At 42.0% G+C, this 15,460-nt stretch overlaps 1 protein-coding gene across 4 annotated transcripts in view; it reads left to right on the forward strand.

Annotated features, from left to right (window-relative positions):
* The window catches only part of LOC127449630 (transforming growth factor beta receptor type 3-like), a 228,145-nt gene that overhangs the window by 192,566 nt on the left and 20,119 nt on the right, over positions 1-15,460 (forward strand). For all 4 annotated transcript variants that reach the window (XM_051713153.1, XM_051713152.1, XM_051713154.1 and 1 more), the window contains 2 exons: positions 10,621-10,917; positions 12,805-12,943. In XM_051713153.1, the coding sequence (XP_051569113.1) occupies positions 10,621-10,917; positions 12,805-12,943 (436 nt within the window). The remainder of the gene's footprint in view (positions 1-10,620; positions 10,918-12,804; positions 12,944-15,460) is intronic.

Raw genomic sequence — 15,460 nt, forward strand, 5'->3', positions numbered from 1 at the left:
TACATATCAAGCCTTGGTGGATTCAGGTTGTAATCAAATCTCCATTTACCAAAGCTTGGTTCAATCCGAGGGTTTGGATACAAGCCGGTGGGTGAAGGTAAGGTGTGTGCATGGGGAGATCCAAAATTATCCTGCAGTGACGGTCAATATTCAATTTCGGGGACAAAAACAGTGTCGAAGCTGCGGTTAATTCCTGCCTCACCCATCCACTAATCTTGGGAACAAATTGGCCACCATTTTCTACCTTATTAAGAGGAATGTGTGTGGATGGGTCCTGCAACAAAGCGTATCGTTGTGTGGTGTGTGACTCGCTGGCTGGGGAGGCGGAGCCAGGGCTGTCTACGTCAGCTCCACGTCAGGAGGACATAAGGGAGGGGGAATCTCAGCTTCCTCAGCCCTGATGCCCTGCTGGAGATTCCCCTCTGGAGCAGACGCGAGACGAGACCCTTATGCACGCCTTTGACCAAGTGAAAGTGATTGATGGTCAAAGCCTCCAGCCAGACATTGCACTCGCATATCCATATTTTTCAATTATCAAGGGTCGGTTGTATCGAGTGACTTAGGACGCTCAGACAAAGGAGGATACAACCCAGTTGTTAATACTGCTGAGCCATTGGGAAATGAGGGCAGGTCACTTAGAGCAGGAAAAGACACTGAACCATCTAATGGCCCATTTCTATTGGCCGGGCATTCGCAGGGATGTTCACAGGTGGTGTGCGGCATGCTGTGAATGTCAGCTGGTGAATCCTCCGACCACCCCAAGAGCGCCATTGCACCCCCTTCCATTGATCGAGGTCCCCTTCGAAAGAATTGGGATGGACCTTGTCGGGCCATTAGAGCGGACAGCACGCGGGCATCACTTGGTGTTGGTTCTGGTGGACTACACAACACGATATTTGGAAGCAGTGCCTCATCGCAACATCTCTGCACGTAGTGTTGCTCTTCAGAATAATCTCCTTAGTGGGGAGTCCAAAAGAAATCCTCACTGATCAGGGCATGACATTTATGTCATGTACACTACACAAACATTATGAATTATTGGGGATTCTATTCGGACCAGTGTTTACCACCCTCAAACGGACGGCTTGGTCGAATGATTTTATCAGACACTAAAGAATATGATTCATAAGTTTGTGCACGAAGACGCTCAAAATTGGGACAAGTGGCTTGAGCCCCTATTATTTGCAGTACGAGAGGTCCCGCAAGCCTCCACGGGGTTCTCCTCATTTGAATTATTGTACAGGCATCGACCGCGCGGCATGCTGACGTCCTACGGGAAAATTGGGAGGAGGGACCTTCAAACAGCAAAAACTAAATTCAATATGTTCATGACCTGAGAGTAAAACTCCACACACTGGGGCAATTAACACAGGAGAACATCAAAGCCGGCTATATAATAGGGGTACTCGGCTACGGGAATTTACACCAGGAGATATAGTTCTTGTATTACTCCCCACATTAAGCTCTAAATTACTCGCCAAGTGGCAAGGGCCCTTTGAGGTCACACGGTGAGTCTGGGAAATCAATTATGAAGTTAAATGAAGAATAGAGGTGGAGCACATCAGATTTACCACCTCAATCTCCTAAAACTGTGGAGAGAGGTGGTACCCATGACTTTGGTGATGGTGATTCTGGAGAGGGAGGAGCTTGGACTGGAGGTGAACTTAAAAACCACCGATCGAGTCACCCCAGTCACTTGCGGAGACCACCTCTCACCATCACAAGTCATGGAGGTTGCCAGGTTGCAAGGAGAATTATCAAATGTGTTCTCGCCTCTTCCCAGTTATATGAATCTCATAGAGCACCATATTGAAATGACCCCAGGGGTAGTGGTATGCTTTCATCCCTACTGGTTACCAGAGCACAAAAAAGAAGTGGTTCGGGAAGAATTAAAGGCCATGCTAAATATGGGGGTAATAGAAGAATCCCACAGTGACTGGGCCAGCCTGGTGGTGCTGGTTCCGAAGAGTGACAGCTCTGTCCATTTCTGTGTGGATTATAGAAAAGTCAATATGGTGTCAATTTGATGCATACCCAATGCCTCGGATTGATGAACTGCTCGATCGGGTAGGCGCGGCTCACTTTTATTCGTCACTGGATTTAACAAAGGGATATTGGCAGATCCCCTTAACTCCCTTGTCCCATGAAAAGATGGCATTTTCCACACCATTCGGATTACACCAATACTTGATGCTTCCGTTCGGGGCCCAGGCCATGTTTCAGCGGCTCATGGACCGAATCCTCAGACCGCATGCTGCATATGCCGCTGTCAATCTGGATGATATCATTATTTACAGTAATGATTGGCAGCGGCACCTGCAGCATCTGAGGGCTGTCCTGAGGTTGTTGAGAGGAGCGGGACTCACTGCAAACCCAAATAAGTGCGCAATTGGGCAGGTGGAAGTACGGTATTTGGGCTTCCACTTGGGTTTGTGCCATCACCAGCCCGCTGACTGATCTCACTAAAAAGGGGGCATCAAATGGCTTCCTGGCCTGAGTCGGGCGATGGGGGTATGTTAATGAACCTTGTCACATTGATCTTTTCTTATAGTGAAAGGTATATGAGAGACTCTTATTATTTAAATTCTTAAGATTTTTATTGTGGATTAAAGAACTTTATTTTGATAATAAATTATAATGTGCTTTTTACGCAAACATTTTTCAATAAATAAATACAATTTTCTGCATTTACATACATTTAAGTGTTATCATATTGAATCAAGATTATTTCGAATCATAAACCTCATATCGTATATCGAACCGAATCATGAGAACCATATCGTCCCATCCCTACTATTCACTGATCACTGTTTTTGCATCATACTTGTTAGTGCTCTTGTATCATAGTCTGCCAACCTTGATACTTTGCCTTTCTGATGAAACTGACCCCCACCTTGGCACAGTTAAATTGAGGAAATGGGATGTGATGTTTTTTTATGACAGCACTAGTCTGTTATGTTTGCTTTTACAGCATCAGATGGCCAAATTGTTACAACTGAAAGATCCTCTGAGATTTATTCGAGGCACAGAAATCTGACATAAGAATTTGTGATTCTTGGAAGTATGACCAATCTGACAATGCTCCTTTAGACAGTGTGCCTTGTCAAAACAAATGAACAGCCTGCAAGCATTATTTGCTGGTTTGAACCGATGCCTGAGAGAATGTGTGGGGAAAAATAAAACTCACTCATACCAATAAAAAAGGATAACTGAGCGTGTCTGCCAGAGGACTAGAGGTAATATAGCATCTAAGCATCACTCTGCTGATCCATCAGATACTACATGAATCATCTGTGCCTGTGTCATCATAGTTATGAAAAATTGTTCTATTAGTCAAGATAAAGAAAGCAGCTTTTCCTTCTTTGTGTTGCTGTCTCTCTTTTTGTATTGTTTACAGCAGAAGCATATTTTGTCTCAGAGAAAGTTTTTGCAAAAGTCACTGTGAGAAACCACTTGTTCTAGAGAAATCTTTTAAAGTAGTAATCTTTCAATTTTTCAAAAGTTTGGATTATTGTTTAGGGCTCTGAAAAAATATCTCACATGAGGTGGTGATGGTATAGCTGTTGTTCAGTCATGAAAACTCTTTTTATTAGCATGTGAATATGGGTATGAGATACTGATAGGATATTGACCTTGGTGGACTAGATCTGCTAATGCTGCTGCTAATATTGCTGCTGCAGAGCAAATACAGAGACTTGCAACTGCTAGAAAATACACATACATGCTGAGTTACCATGTGGACACGCTGCTGTTGCTGTTGCACATATAAACAAAATGCAAGACATGCTGCATCGAGCATGAATTTTATAGTGCTGCCCAATTAGATATTACAAACAATCCCCCAACAAAGCAGGGACGCTGAACAAAACATCTTGGTTACGTGAAGCATAACCCTGGTTCCTCGAGAGGGAACGAGACGCTGCGTAATCACTATGGGGACACGTCCCGTGTCATGTGGTCTCAAGCCCTTATTCAATCAGGGCAATTTATTGGCTGATGTCGCTTAAGCGACACCCCAAGGGAGCTACATTTCGAGCTCCATAAAGGCATTCGCTTCACATCGTCACGTCAGATTTTCTGCAGGAAGGCACGAGCCTCTGTAGCTACTAGAGAGTATGGCAAGCTTACGCAGCATCTTGTTCCCTCTCAGGGAACCAGGGTTATGCTTCACATAACCGAGACGTTCCCTATCGAGGTCACTCGAGCTGTGTAATTGCTATGGGGAACGATATACATTCACGCCATGCGAACAGAAGCTGCCAACTGTCCATGCCTGTATGGCAAACATGTAGCAGTGCACAAGCGAGCTAAAGTGTCTGACTAAACAGAGAAAATTATGAGCTTACTCCTGTTCTGACAGAGAGAATGTGGGAAGCAGGAGTCAAACCCTCATCCAGATTATAAAATCTCACAAATGTATGCACAAAGGACCACCCTGCCGCCATACAAATGTCTTCCAACGATGCACCTCTAGCCAAAGCCCATGAGGATGCAATGCTGCTCATAGAATGGGCTCGAATACAAAGGTAAACCACGTGCTTCATAAGTACTCGAAATTTCATCGATGAGCCAATGAGACTTGGACACCAAAACACCTCTGTTGTGGCCACCAAAGCACACAAACAACTGCTCCGACTTACACCACTGGCTAGTGCGGTCAACATAAACTCACAGTGCCCTAACTGGGCAAAGCATATGTAATCTTTCATGCTCCTCCGACTCAAATGGGGGAGGATAGAAAGACTGAAAATGTATAGTCTGCGAACGAAAGGATGTAGACATGAACTTGGGAAAATAGCCCAAGCGAGGTCTTAACACAACCCTTGAATACCCTGGTGCAAAATCCATACAAAAGGGACTGATCGACAGGGCATGCAGATCACCAACCCTTTTAAACAATGCCAGTGCCGCCAGCAGGGCCAGAGTCAGAAATTTATCAGTAACTGTTGCCAAGGGCTCAAACGAAGCTCCTGAGAGCACTTCTAAAACAACAGATAAATCCCATAAGGGAACGCGGACAGGACACAGGTCTAAGCCTGCGTACGTTGCGCATAAAACGCGAGACAAGAGAATGTCTGCCATTAGAAACTCCATTAACAAGCGCACGCTCAGTCGCTATAGTAGCAACATACACTTTAAGCGTTGCTGGGGCAACCCCGGCTCCAAAACGCTCTTGCAAAAATTCCAACACTGTACTGACAGGGCAGTGAATTGGATCTTCGCTTCGCGCCGTACACCAAGAAGCAAAAATATGCCACTTAAACTTATAAAGCTTCCTGGCTGATGGAGCTCTAGCATTCAGAATGGTATCAACCACCGCAGGTGATAAACCATCATTCAATAGAGCACCCTGTTGAGGGGCCATACCCTTAACTTCCATAAGTCTGTTCGGGGTGCCAAATACTGCCCCAAGCCTGAGACAACATGGTTGAAAACCATACTTGAGATGGCCAGTATGGCGCCACTAACAGATCCTCCCAAACTCTCTGCAGCACAGCAGACTGATCGGAGGAAACGCGTAAAGATGTGTTGTTGGCCACTGATGCGCCAACGCATCGATGTTCCCGGCGGTGCCAGGGGTGAGGGGGAAAACCAGAGGGGTCAGTATGACGTCTCGCTTGAGGTGAACAAGTCCACTTCTGCTCTGCCGGACCTTCTCTAGATTTATTTCACAATCTGAGGATGTAATGTCCATTCTCCAGGCATCAAACCCTGTCTGGACAGGAGATCCGCCCCCAAATTCAATTGACCCAGGACATGTTCGGCTCGTAGAGACAGCACATTGCCTCAGTATGGCATAAGGTGATTGATGTAGGACACCACTGTCCTGTTGTCCGACCGGATAAGGATATGGCTGCCCTGAATCTCTGGACGGAAATATTCTAACGCCAGACAGGTTATGTGGCAATATTGCTGCTGGTCCGTCCAAATCCCATAGGCTGGACGGTCCTTGTATACATTGCCCCAACCCTAGGAGGAGGCATCTGTCGTTATAACTCTGTGGTGGCACACCTGTCCCAACGGAATGCCCAACATCAGAAGGTGTGTCCGTTTCCATGGTAACAGTGTTCGGTAGCACCCATGTGTCACTTTGAAGGGATGAAATGCATGCGTCAGTGGTTGAAATCCCTTTATGGAGTTCATCCAGCACTGAAAATGTCTCGCATAAAATGAGTGACAGCAGAAGCCACGATCATGATCCCCAAAAGCCTGTGAAATTTTCTCGTAGGGAAAACACGTCCCACTTTGGACATTGCTTGACACCGGCGGAATGACAGAACGCGAGCTGGAGACAGACGCGCCTGCATCGACCACGAATCTAGCTCCACCCCTAGAAACAGAGTCTGTTGCCTTGACAACAGAACATTAAGATTATTCAAGTGGCTGAGAATGACATCTCAATGTTGGGCAGCCAAAGTCTCCATGTGGGCTAGCACCAACCAATCATCGAAATAATTAAAAACGCGGATGCCCTGAACCCTCAAGGCGTCAAATCCGCATCCATGAATTTTGTGAAAGTGCGTGGTGCCAATGCAAGTCTGAATAGAAGGATGCAAAATTGATACGCTTTGCCCCCGAAAGCAAATCTGAGAAAGCACTTGCGCCTCGGTGCAATCAGAATATGGAAGTAAGCACCCTTCAAATCTATTGTCACAAACCAGTCCCCCGGCTGCACTTGTGACATTATGTATTTTTGTGTTAGCATCCTGAATTGACATTTCATCAGCTTGGAATTCAAGCGCGTCAGATCCAGAATGGGACGCAAGCCGCCGTCCTATTTCGGGACCAGGAAATAACGGCTGTAAAAACCGCATTCTGTCTAAAAAAGCCCATAGGTGTGTAGATCTATTTTTATCGTACATTGAGTTATATTATGCATGCCCCGAGACTCTTATTCATGGAGGCAGAGGCAAAACTCAAGCTGAAAATATTCAACGCTTGTTCGCCAGCATAATTTACATGGGAAAACTGAGCTAAATTAGTTTATTGAAGAAATGGGTTAGACACTAAACTGGTCCCAGCATTTAATGGGGGAACAACTTGTAGTACCCGGATCATGCGAATCATCCTCGTGGAACAAAAGCATCACCTTTACCAACTCGTTCCCCAGCGCAAACCGCGGGGGGAACACGAGGGAAATTATAAACGGAGTCAATATTAGTTGAAAGTCATTGTCTTACACTATGTGCTTGGTTGGGCTTCAAAACAATTGTGTGTAGATCCAACAGCTGACTGGAAGGAGCGACATCTATGCTGGCATCAAAAAATCGAGCAGAGATAGCAGTGCGCATTTCTTGTCTCGCCGGAACGCCAGAGTGATACTTGAATGGGCGAAAGATAAATAAAATGAGTAAAAATACCTTGCATCTCATGATAGAAATCTGAAAGAATTATGGCACTGACGAAGCACTCATGTGTTGGTTTGCCATCACTCCGCTGGGGAATATTATCTTATTCCAACCCCTCGCTCTGCGGCCAGACTCACCGGTCTCTGCATGATCCCCTCCACTGTGAGCAGTGCGCTTCGAATGGGGAGGGGAGAAAGAGAAGGCAGAGGCCGCTCCTCTATTGCCTTATGCATGTGCATTCTCCCAGAATGACACAGAAAAAGACAATAAGGACAAGGGGCAAATTGTTCCTTACCTTCCAACGACTAATTAATTATACAGCGTTTTGTAATTGCGATGGCTCAAGACATGCATGGTAACTCTTTTGCATGCTTTGTTCGTCAGAAAATGGCCGCCGAGCTAGGCCTCAGAGCATTTCCGATGAGGCTTGCGCTTTTGCTCAGGGGGAGTGTGACGAACACAAGGAAGAAACTGGTGTCCATTCACACTCCAACCTCTCAGACACAGAGCCAAAAACCCCAAACAGCTTCAGCACATGGAGCTCCAAATCTCGAGGCCGTGGAACTGGAGCGGATGGGGAGAAAGCCTCATGGCGAGAAATTACGAGCCTCGAAAAGCGCTGCTATCTCAGATCCTTGCAATGTTTAGAAAAACATACATTAAAATTTGCTCTGAAAAATTCTACACTGTATAACAACATCCTTACATGTTTTCCACTCAAAATGGAGAATAATGATCCAACGCCCGTGAGTCGTTGGTACAAACACGGGCTTAGACAAAATCGTGCACTGAAGAACAGAAAATCTGACGTGATGGCGCGAAGCAAGCGCCTTTGTGGAGCTTGTGACGTAGCTTCCTGGGGGCGTTGCTTAAGCGCCATCAGCCAATAAATTGGCGTGATTGTATAAGGGTTTCAGACCACGTGACACGGGACGTGTCCCCATAGCGATTACGCAGCTCGAGTGACTTCGATAGGGAACGCATAACACATAAACACAAAAACACATCCCCCCAACCAAGCAGATCTATTGCCAAGTCTTGTGTACTTCTGCTGATCCGAAAAGCCATGTGCACCGAGTGTGTGCTAGCTAGGTCTGCCTTGGCCATAGGCCAATGAAATAACTCTAATGACCTAAATTTCTATGTGTTCCTTGGCCTGCTTAGCCGAATAGCTTAGACTCTTGTGACCTAACTCATAATGTGTACCTGAGCCAGGAAAGCCCAGAGATTATTTAACTAGTGACTTAGTCTAGCCATATGTGGATTTATTTAATCTTATGACCTAAGATAGTGATGTTTGCCAGCTAGTGATGGTTGCTTTCGAAAGCTTCATGAAACATTTATGAATCATTTGAATCATCATATTCATGCTCTGTTTAAGCATGAATATTTTTACAATTTGTATATACACTACCGGTCAAGAGTTTTGAAACACTTACTCATTCTTTATTATAATTTTTTTTTTCTTCACATTTTAGAATAATAGTAAAGTCATCAAAACAATAGAATAATAGAAATGGAACTATGGGAATTATGTTGTGACTAAACAAAATCCAAAATAAATCAAAACTGTGTTATATTTTAGCATCTTCAAAGTAGTCACCCTTTGCCTAGAATTTACAGACATGTACTCTTGACATTTTCTCAACCAACTTCTTGAGGTATCACCCTGGGATGCTTTTTAAACAGTATTGAAGGAGTTCCCATCTATGTTGGGCAATTATTGGCTGTTTTTCTTTATTATTTGGTCCAAGTCATCAATTTCAAAAACTTTTTTTTGTTTAATTAAATTTGAGTTTTATAATGAAATAAATTAATATGGTGGCACAATTATATTTTTGTCTACAATTAAGCATATGCCTTCAGATCAAAATATTTTTAAGATCATGAGAAACATTTCAGTCAAGTGTTTCAAAACTTTTGACAAGTAGTGTATACAAAAAAAAGTGTTGTTTTAGAATAAAAAAAAAAAAACTATAAGAATTGTTTGGTATTTAAAATAATCTTAAAACAGTAATCATAAAAAGGCCAACTTAAATATGAAGGTCTACATATTCTGCAGAGATTCAGATCTGTTTATTCCAGGATATTGTAGATTACTATAAAAATATATGAAAAATGCATGGCAGAAAATTATTTCCAGTGCATTGTGTCATTGTAGCTGCTTTTGACACGATTCTTTCCACTGCATTTACACACCTGGGACAATGTGTAAATCATTTTCCGAAGCAAGTTGTTCAATTGTCTCGAAGTTTCGGAAAGCTTTGTTTCTGCCATCACTAGTGCCAGTCAGATTTGGTTAAGGCTTACCTTGTTAAACACGTGCTTCTATGTGTCATGGTCAAAAGCAGACCTTAGTGTACACACTGATAGAAGAAAAGCCCCAGCAAACCACCTGAGCAAATAGTTTTTCAGAGAAAAACTCTTGCAGAGCGCTGCAAAGAAACCAGTTTATCAGCAAAACTGAGCCATTTAAATGTTAGACAAAGAGAGAGACTCAAGTTGATTGGCTACCAGATAACAAGCCTCCAAATCAGCTTACACCATGCGAGCCAATTGGCTTAACATGTCACATGTGAGCGAGCCAATTGGCTAACAGATAAAAGTCAAAGAACATATCAGCTTGCGCCACATAGAGTTGCATGGCCGAATTTTGGTCATTTGGTGCACAGTTACTGTCGGAGTTTCCAAAACCTGCTTACCAGCTGAACTAGGTTGATTTATGCACACATTCCTGTATTATTGAAGGTAGCATGTTGAATTTATAAAAAAATGGCTACAACTATAAAGTATTATAATTTAATAAGAACAACTTTTCCATTATGCATATCACAGCAATCACTATGCATATAGGTCAGATGTGTGCATGGAAATAAGAGTTACAAATCACATAGCAACAATAGAGGTAAGCATTATTAGAGATGATCTTAGTAAAAAAAAAAAAAAGGTGGTACATGTGGTGTTACACATCAAATCATTATGCTCTGTATGTTACACAACTTTGAAAGACTTTTCAGTCTCCTACTACATAAGTAATGAAGCACCAAAATAGCTTACACGGAATGCAATGTGATACGTCGCCCCAACCAAACAACAAACTTTTAGAGCCACTTAAAGGATAAACCACTTCAGATTTGGCCCTTGAGCTCCTAGCCTACATAATCCATACATAAATTTTAGTTTGATGGTTTGTTACTTATTCAAGCCAATAAATTTGTGTGAACATTTGAGTCTAAAAGGGTTAACAGATACATGTGATCTTTCTCTACAGATATCAGCCACTAAAGCAGACCCAAACCTTGGCTTCATGATCCACACCTGCTTCATCTCTCCAGACTCCAATCCTCTCGTGCCATCAGAATATGTCGTCATCGAGAACATCTGTCCCAAAGACGACTCTGTGTTGTATTACCCTAACAGAGACGACTTCCCCATCCCTCATGCTCAGACGGACCGAAAACGCTTCAGTTTCACCTACAGGTCAAAGTTCAACGTGTCATTGCTCTTCCTGCACTGTGAGATGTCCCTCTGCTCCAGGAGAAATGACAAGCAGATAAACCTGCCAGAGGTACAAACTGTCATATAACACAGTGGTTCTCAACTGATGGGTTACGACCCAAATATTACTGGTCTGTTCTGAAAGGGTCAATGATAAATAGTAACAATTAAATGCAATTAACCATATAATCATGTACATTTGGGATAACAAAATAAATACAATTATCAACTTTTAAAAGGGAGGAGAAAACGTTTCTGTGGCAGGGTGAGCAAGAGACAGACACAGTGGGTGTGGCGTCAGCCCTCGGAGAGGCGTTTATTTTAAATACTAAAGAACATAAAAGTTCAAAAATGGGGGAAAATAAAGTGTCCATGGGGATAGTGTCCAAAACAAAGGGGAATCTGGTGTCCTTGCGGTGCAATGAGGGATATGTGAAAAAGGGGAGTGAAGAGAGGATTAGGTCCAGGTATAATGGGCACGGTCTGGCAGCCTTACCCACTCCCCTCCTGGGTCCAGGGCATGAGGGGCGGAGGCAAAACGTACTATTTTTTTACCTACCAAAATTTAACATTTTCTTCACCTAAGCCATCATTATAGTCATTTCTGTCTAATTTCTTACTTATTATCTTTGTATTGTTTAAAAAGTTATTTATATTGGACATGCCCCTGCAATGACAATATAACTGTCTGAATTTAAACTCAAATAAGGCTGTAGGTGTAATAGCTTTCATACAATCAGATTCAACATCAATCAGCTGCATTATCAGCATTATTTATATTATTAAAATCAGCTGTATTGTATACATTTAATCGATTTTAGGCTGCATGCGGTTATCAGATATCTCTTTAAGTCAGAGCACAGGAATGCAGATAACGTACTGACCCCTACACATATCTAAGTTCAAAGTAGTTGTTTTATTGTATAGATAACATGAACACACGTTTAATTAATTTATATAATGTAGCCTGTTTGACTTAGCTATCCACCCTACAGGGTTTCTTTTCGAGTCATAGCCTTGGTACTGGTTGCTTGGCAGTGACTGCCAGCATCAGTTCTCTGTGAGCTCAGGATGCATAAATCTCAGAGAGGTTACTTCGGTTACAATCCATGGAGAAAAACAAATTTCAGTCCTTCACTGTCTTTTTTCAATTTTTCCTTCCTCCCTCACTTCTAGCCATAATCATTTTTAATCTCTTGCATTTTCGGCCTCTCTAATCATGATATTGCACATTAAGGTTGTGTTTATGGCTCACCAGCATTCGGTCAGGAGTGTTTACAGTGCAGTTGTAATCTGGATGAGGATCAGAGATGTGACACGTCAAACAGAGTAAACTGTGTATTAAATTATATGTGCCTTCACTTCAGAGAGTTCGCTTAGTTCGCACAGGCACAACGGCTGCAACAAACGGGATGGTTTCAATAGCTTGTAGTATGCACTAATCTTTGCTTATGCCAAAAGATTCAACAGAATGCCAATTAACAGCACATTTATGCATGTAGAATATCTGTGTTGTATTTTTGCCAAGCTACAATGAACATCAAAATCAGGCCTCCCGCAGTTGTAAACTTATTTTGTTTGTTATAGTGAGCTCTTCTGTGCATGCAGAACTTCACAGAAAGCTCTGTGGATTTCAACTGAATTTTGGACATCCATCATTCATAAAGTTCTACGCATTCCCCGCTTTCGTTTATTAAATATTTAGGCTAATTTCATAATTATTTCAGCTACCAATAAGATCATACATTAGTACTCTCAGCTCCATGTAACACATTTTACCACGTTTAAATGCATTTCACAGAATTCCACAGATTTTCCCTTTAAATTAAAAAAAAGTATGCTAGTTCCATCTGAGCCTACTCATGAGTGAAGTTGCTGTTTTTTGAGGATTGTGGTGCCCAAATGGCAAATATTACACATGGATATTGTTCTCACATTTCTGTCTCCCTCTTTGTAGTGTATGTTACCGGATGAAGCCTGCACTTCCCTCAGTTTAGAAAACATCCTCCTCATGATGATGAACACTAAGACCTTCACGAAACCAATGGTGGTCATCTCTGACAACACACCTGTGGAACCCAATCCAGGGCATCAAGGTAAAGATCACATAGCAATATCATAGAGATATACTGTAAAATGGCCCCAGATAGTACATTGACACTTAAAAATGTATGATTGTCTTTGCATTATATAACAAAATATCAAACCATGAGGAATTCTTTTAAAGAAAGATTGCATAAGCACAGTTTTTATGCAGAAAATTTAAAAACAGAAGTTTGCAAAGCAAACTGAAGTTAGTTCTGAGTAAATATTTACCATTATTTGTTTCCAGATAACACTCGGTTCGATTTTTTGTTATCAAACACAATTCAATAATTTTTAAATGTGACTTAAAGGAACAGTTCACCCCAAAATTTAAATTCTCTTATCGTTTACTCACCCTCATGCCATCCCAGATGTGTATGACTTTCTTTCTTCTGCAAAACACAAAGATTTTTAGAAGAATATCTCAGCTCTGTTGGTCCATGCAATGCAAGTGAATGGTGACTAGAACTGTGAAGCTCCAAAAAGCATATAAAGGCAGCATAAAAGTAATCCATATGACTGCAGGGGTTAAATCCATGTCTTCAGAAATTATATGATAGGTGTGGGTGAGAAAAGGGTCAATATTAAAGTCTTTTTTACTATAAATTCTCTTCCCTGCCCAGTAGGTGGCGATATGCATGAAGAATATGAATTTGCCAAAAACAAAAGAAGAAAAATGTGAAAGTGGAGATTTATAGTAAAAAAGAACTTAACCCTTGTGTAGTGTTCATCTTGGAGTCACACTCATAGTGTTCGCAGGTCAAATTGGACCCGGAATACCTTGAGTGTTATACTTTATATATATATATATATATAAAATATAACTATCTTCAATAAGATGAAAATGCTACATTTATGCATTTTGGGGGGATTTTATGGTATTTAGGCCTTATTTACCTCTAAATTACTAAATTATACCATCCATTTTCATATAACATAAGCTCATGTTATGTTATTTTCAATTCAGTGAAGACCTACACTTTTTCAAGTTCATACCTCATAAAAGTATGAGAGTGTGTGTGTGTGTGTGTGTGTGTATGTGTTTGTTCGAGCGGTGTGTTCTGTATTGTGGATGTACTGTAATGCCACCTGTTCATTTCTGTGTGTGTGTGTGTGGTCTGCATTGTGGCTGATTTATTTATTTGATTTGACAAATTCAGTACATTTTTTTATTTGTTTTAGCCCCACCTATTCATACCTGTCTGTGTTTGTGTGGTTGTGGGTGTGCAAGCAGTGTGTACTGTATTGTGGATGTACTGTGGTGTCACCCCTTAATTACTGTTTGTGTGTTTTCGGCATTGTGTCTGATTTATTGATTTAAAAGACAAATTCCCCCCAAAATTGCTCTGTTTTTTGGCCTCACACATTCATTTCCTTTGCGGGTCAAATGTTTTGGGTGAAGTATTCCTATAAGTGTCCAAAAGTGTCAGAATAATTTTAAGGGCCATTGTAAATAAAGGCCTAGATTTCTGGAGAGCATTTTGCTGTGAGTGGTGCATATAATGGGAGATTGGACGTGTCTGAGTTTCTATAAGTATGGATATGCTTGTGTGTGTAAGTCACTCAGAGTTGATCACCAACCACAGAGTTCCTGTATTTCTTGCATTGTGGCACATTACTTCATCTGGAGTCTCTTAATATGTGGCAGTATAGCGTATGTGTATTTGCGTGTATGTTTACTGTCTATTCAGTGTGGTTTGGTTTGACAGTGTGTGTGGTTCATTAGAGATGTGGGACAAAGGGCCCATAGATGCATCAGAGTGGTGGAAAAAGACCAGCTTTCCAGTGCTGGATAGCATTTTTTTTATTTTTTTTCAATTAAACTTTCTCTAAGGCCTCCCCTTCCCGTACAGAAAGAGGGGAGATTAAGAGAGCAGGAAAAAGGGAGAAAGGAGGACAAGGAAAAGACTTGACAGTGATAAAGGGACCCGTATATACAATATACCAACAGTCTGCTTTGTGACGGTATTTGCTATAATGATGGAGTGTGTAATATACAGGGATATGGCAGGGTATTGTCAAAGTGAAATGTCACCAAAAATGACTTAATTTGACCTTGACTGATTTGTTCTCTTCCTTGCATCATGTTGGCACTATTGCACCTAGTTCATTGACTCGCAGCATTAATGAGAATCGTTCCAGTTAAATAACACAATGTTTTTTGTGATTAACATTTTTATTCAAATACAGAAAAGCAAAACATAAATGCATGGAATCAACTTTACACACCCACTACCACCCCTGACTCTTCTTCTAAAGCCGCCACCCTCCCCATCTCCAAGCACCACTCCTGAAATGGGGGCACTCCAGCTGACTTCCAACCCCTCAAAATCACCTGTCTGAGGACCCAATCCTCCATATGTTTATTCCACACATTGATGACCGCCTCATCTCCCAAAATACAGATTCTGGGGCAAAACGAAACCTGAGTGCCCAAGACGTCACATACAAAACTCTGAACCTCAACCAAATCCCCTGGATCTTAACACGCCTCCAAAAAACATTGGGCTGGAAAGCCGTTACTGGGC

The sequence above is a fragment of the Myxocyprinus asiaticus genome, chromosome 12 (assembly GCF_019703515.2).
Source record: "Myxocyprinus asiaticus isolate MX2 ecotype Aquarium Trade chromosome 12, UBuf_Myxa_2, whole genome shotgun sequence".
In the NCBI taxonomy this organism is placed as follows: Eukaryota; Metazoa; Chordata; class Actinopteri; order Cypriniformes; family Catostomidae; genus Myxocyprinus; species Myxocyprinus asiaticus.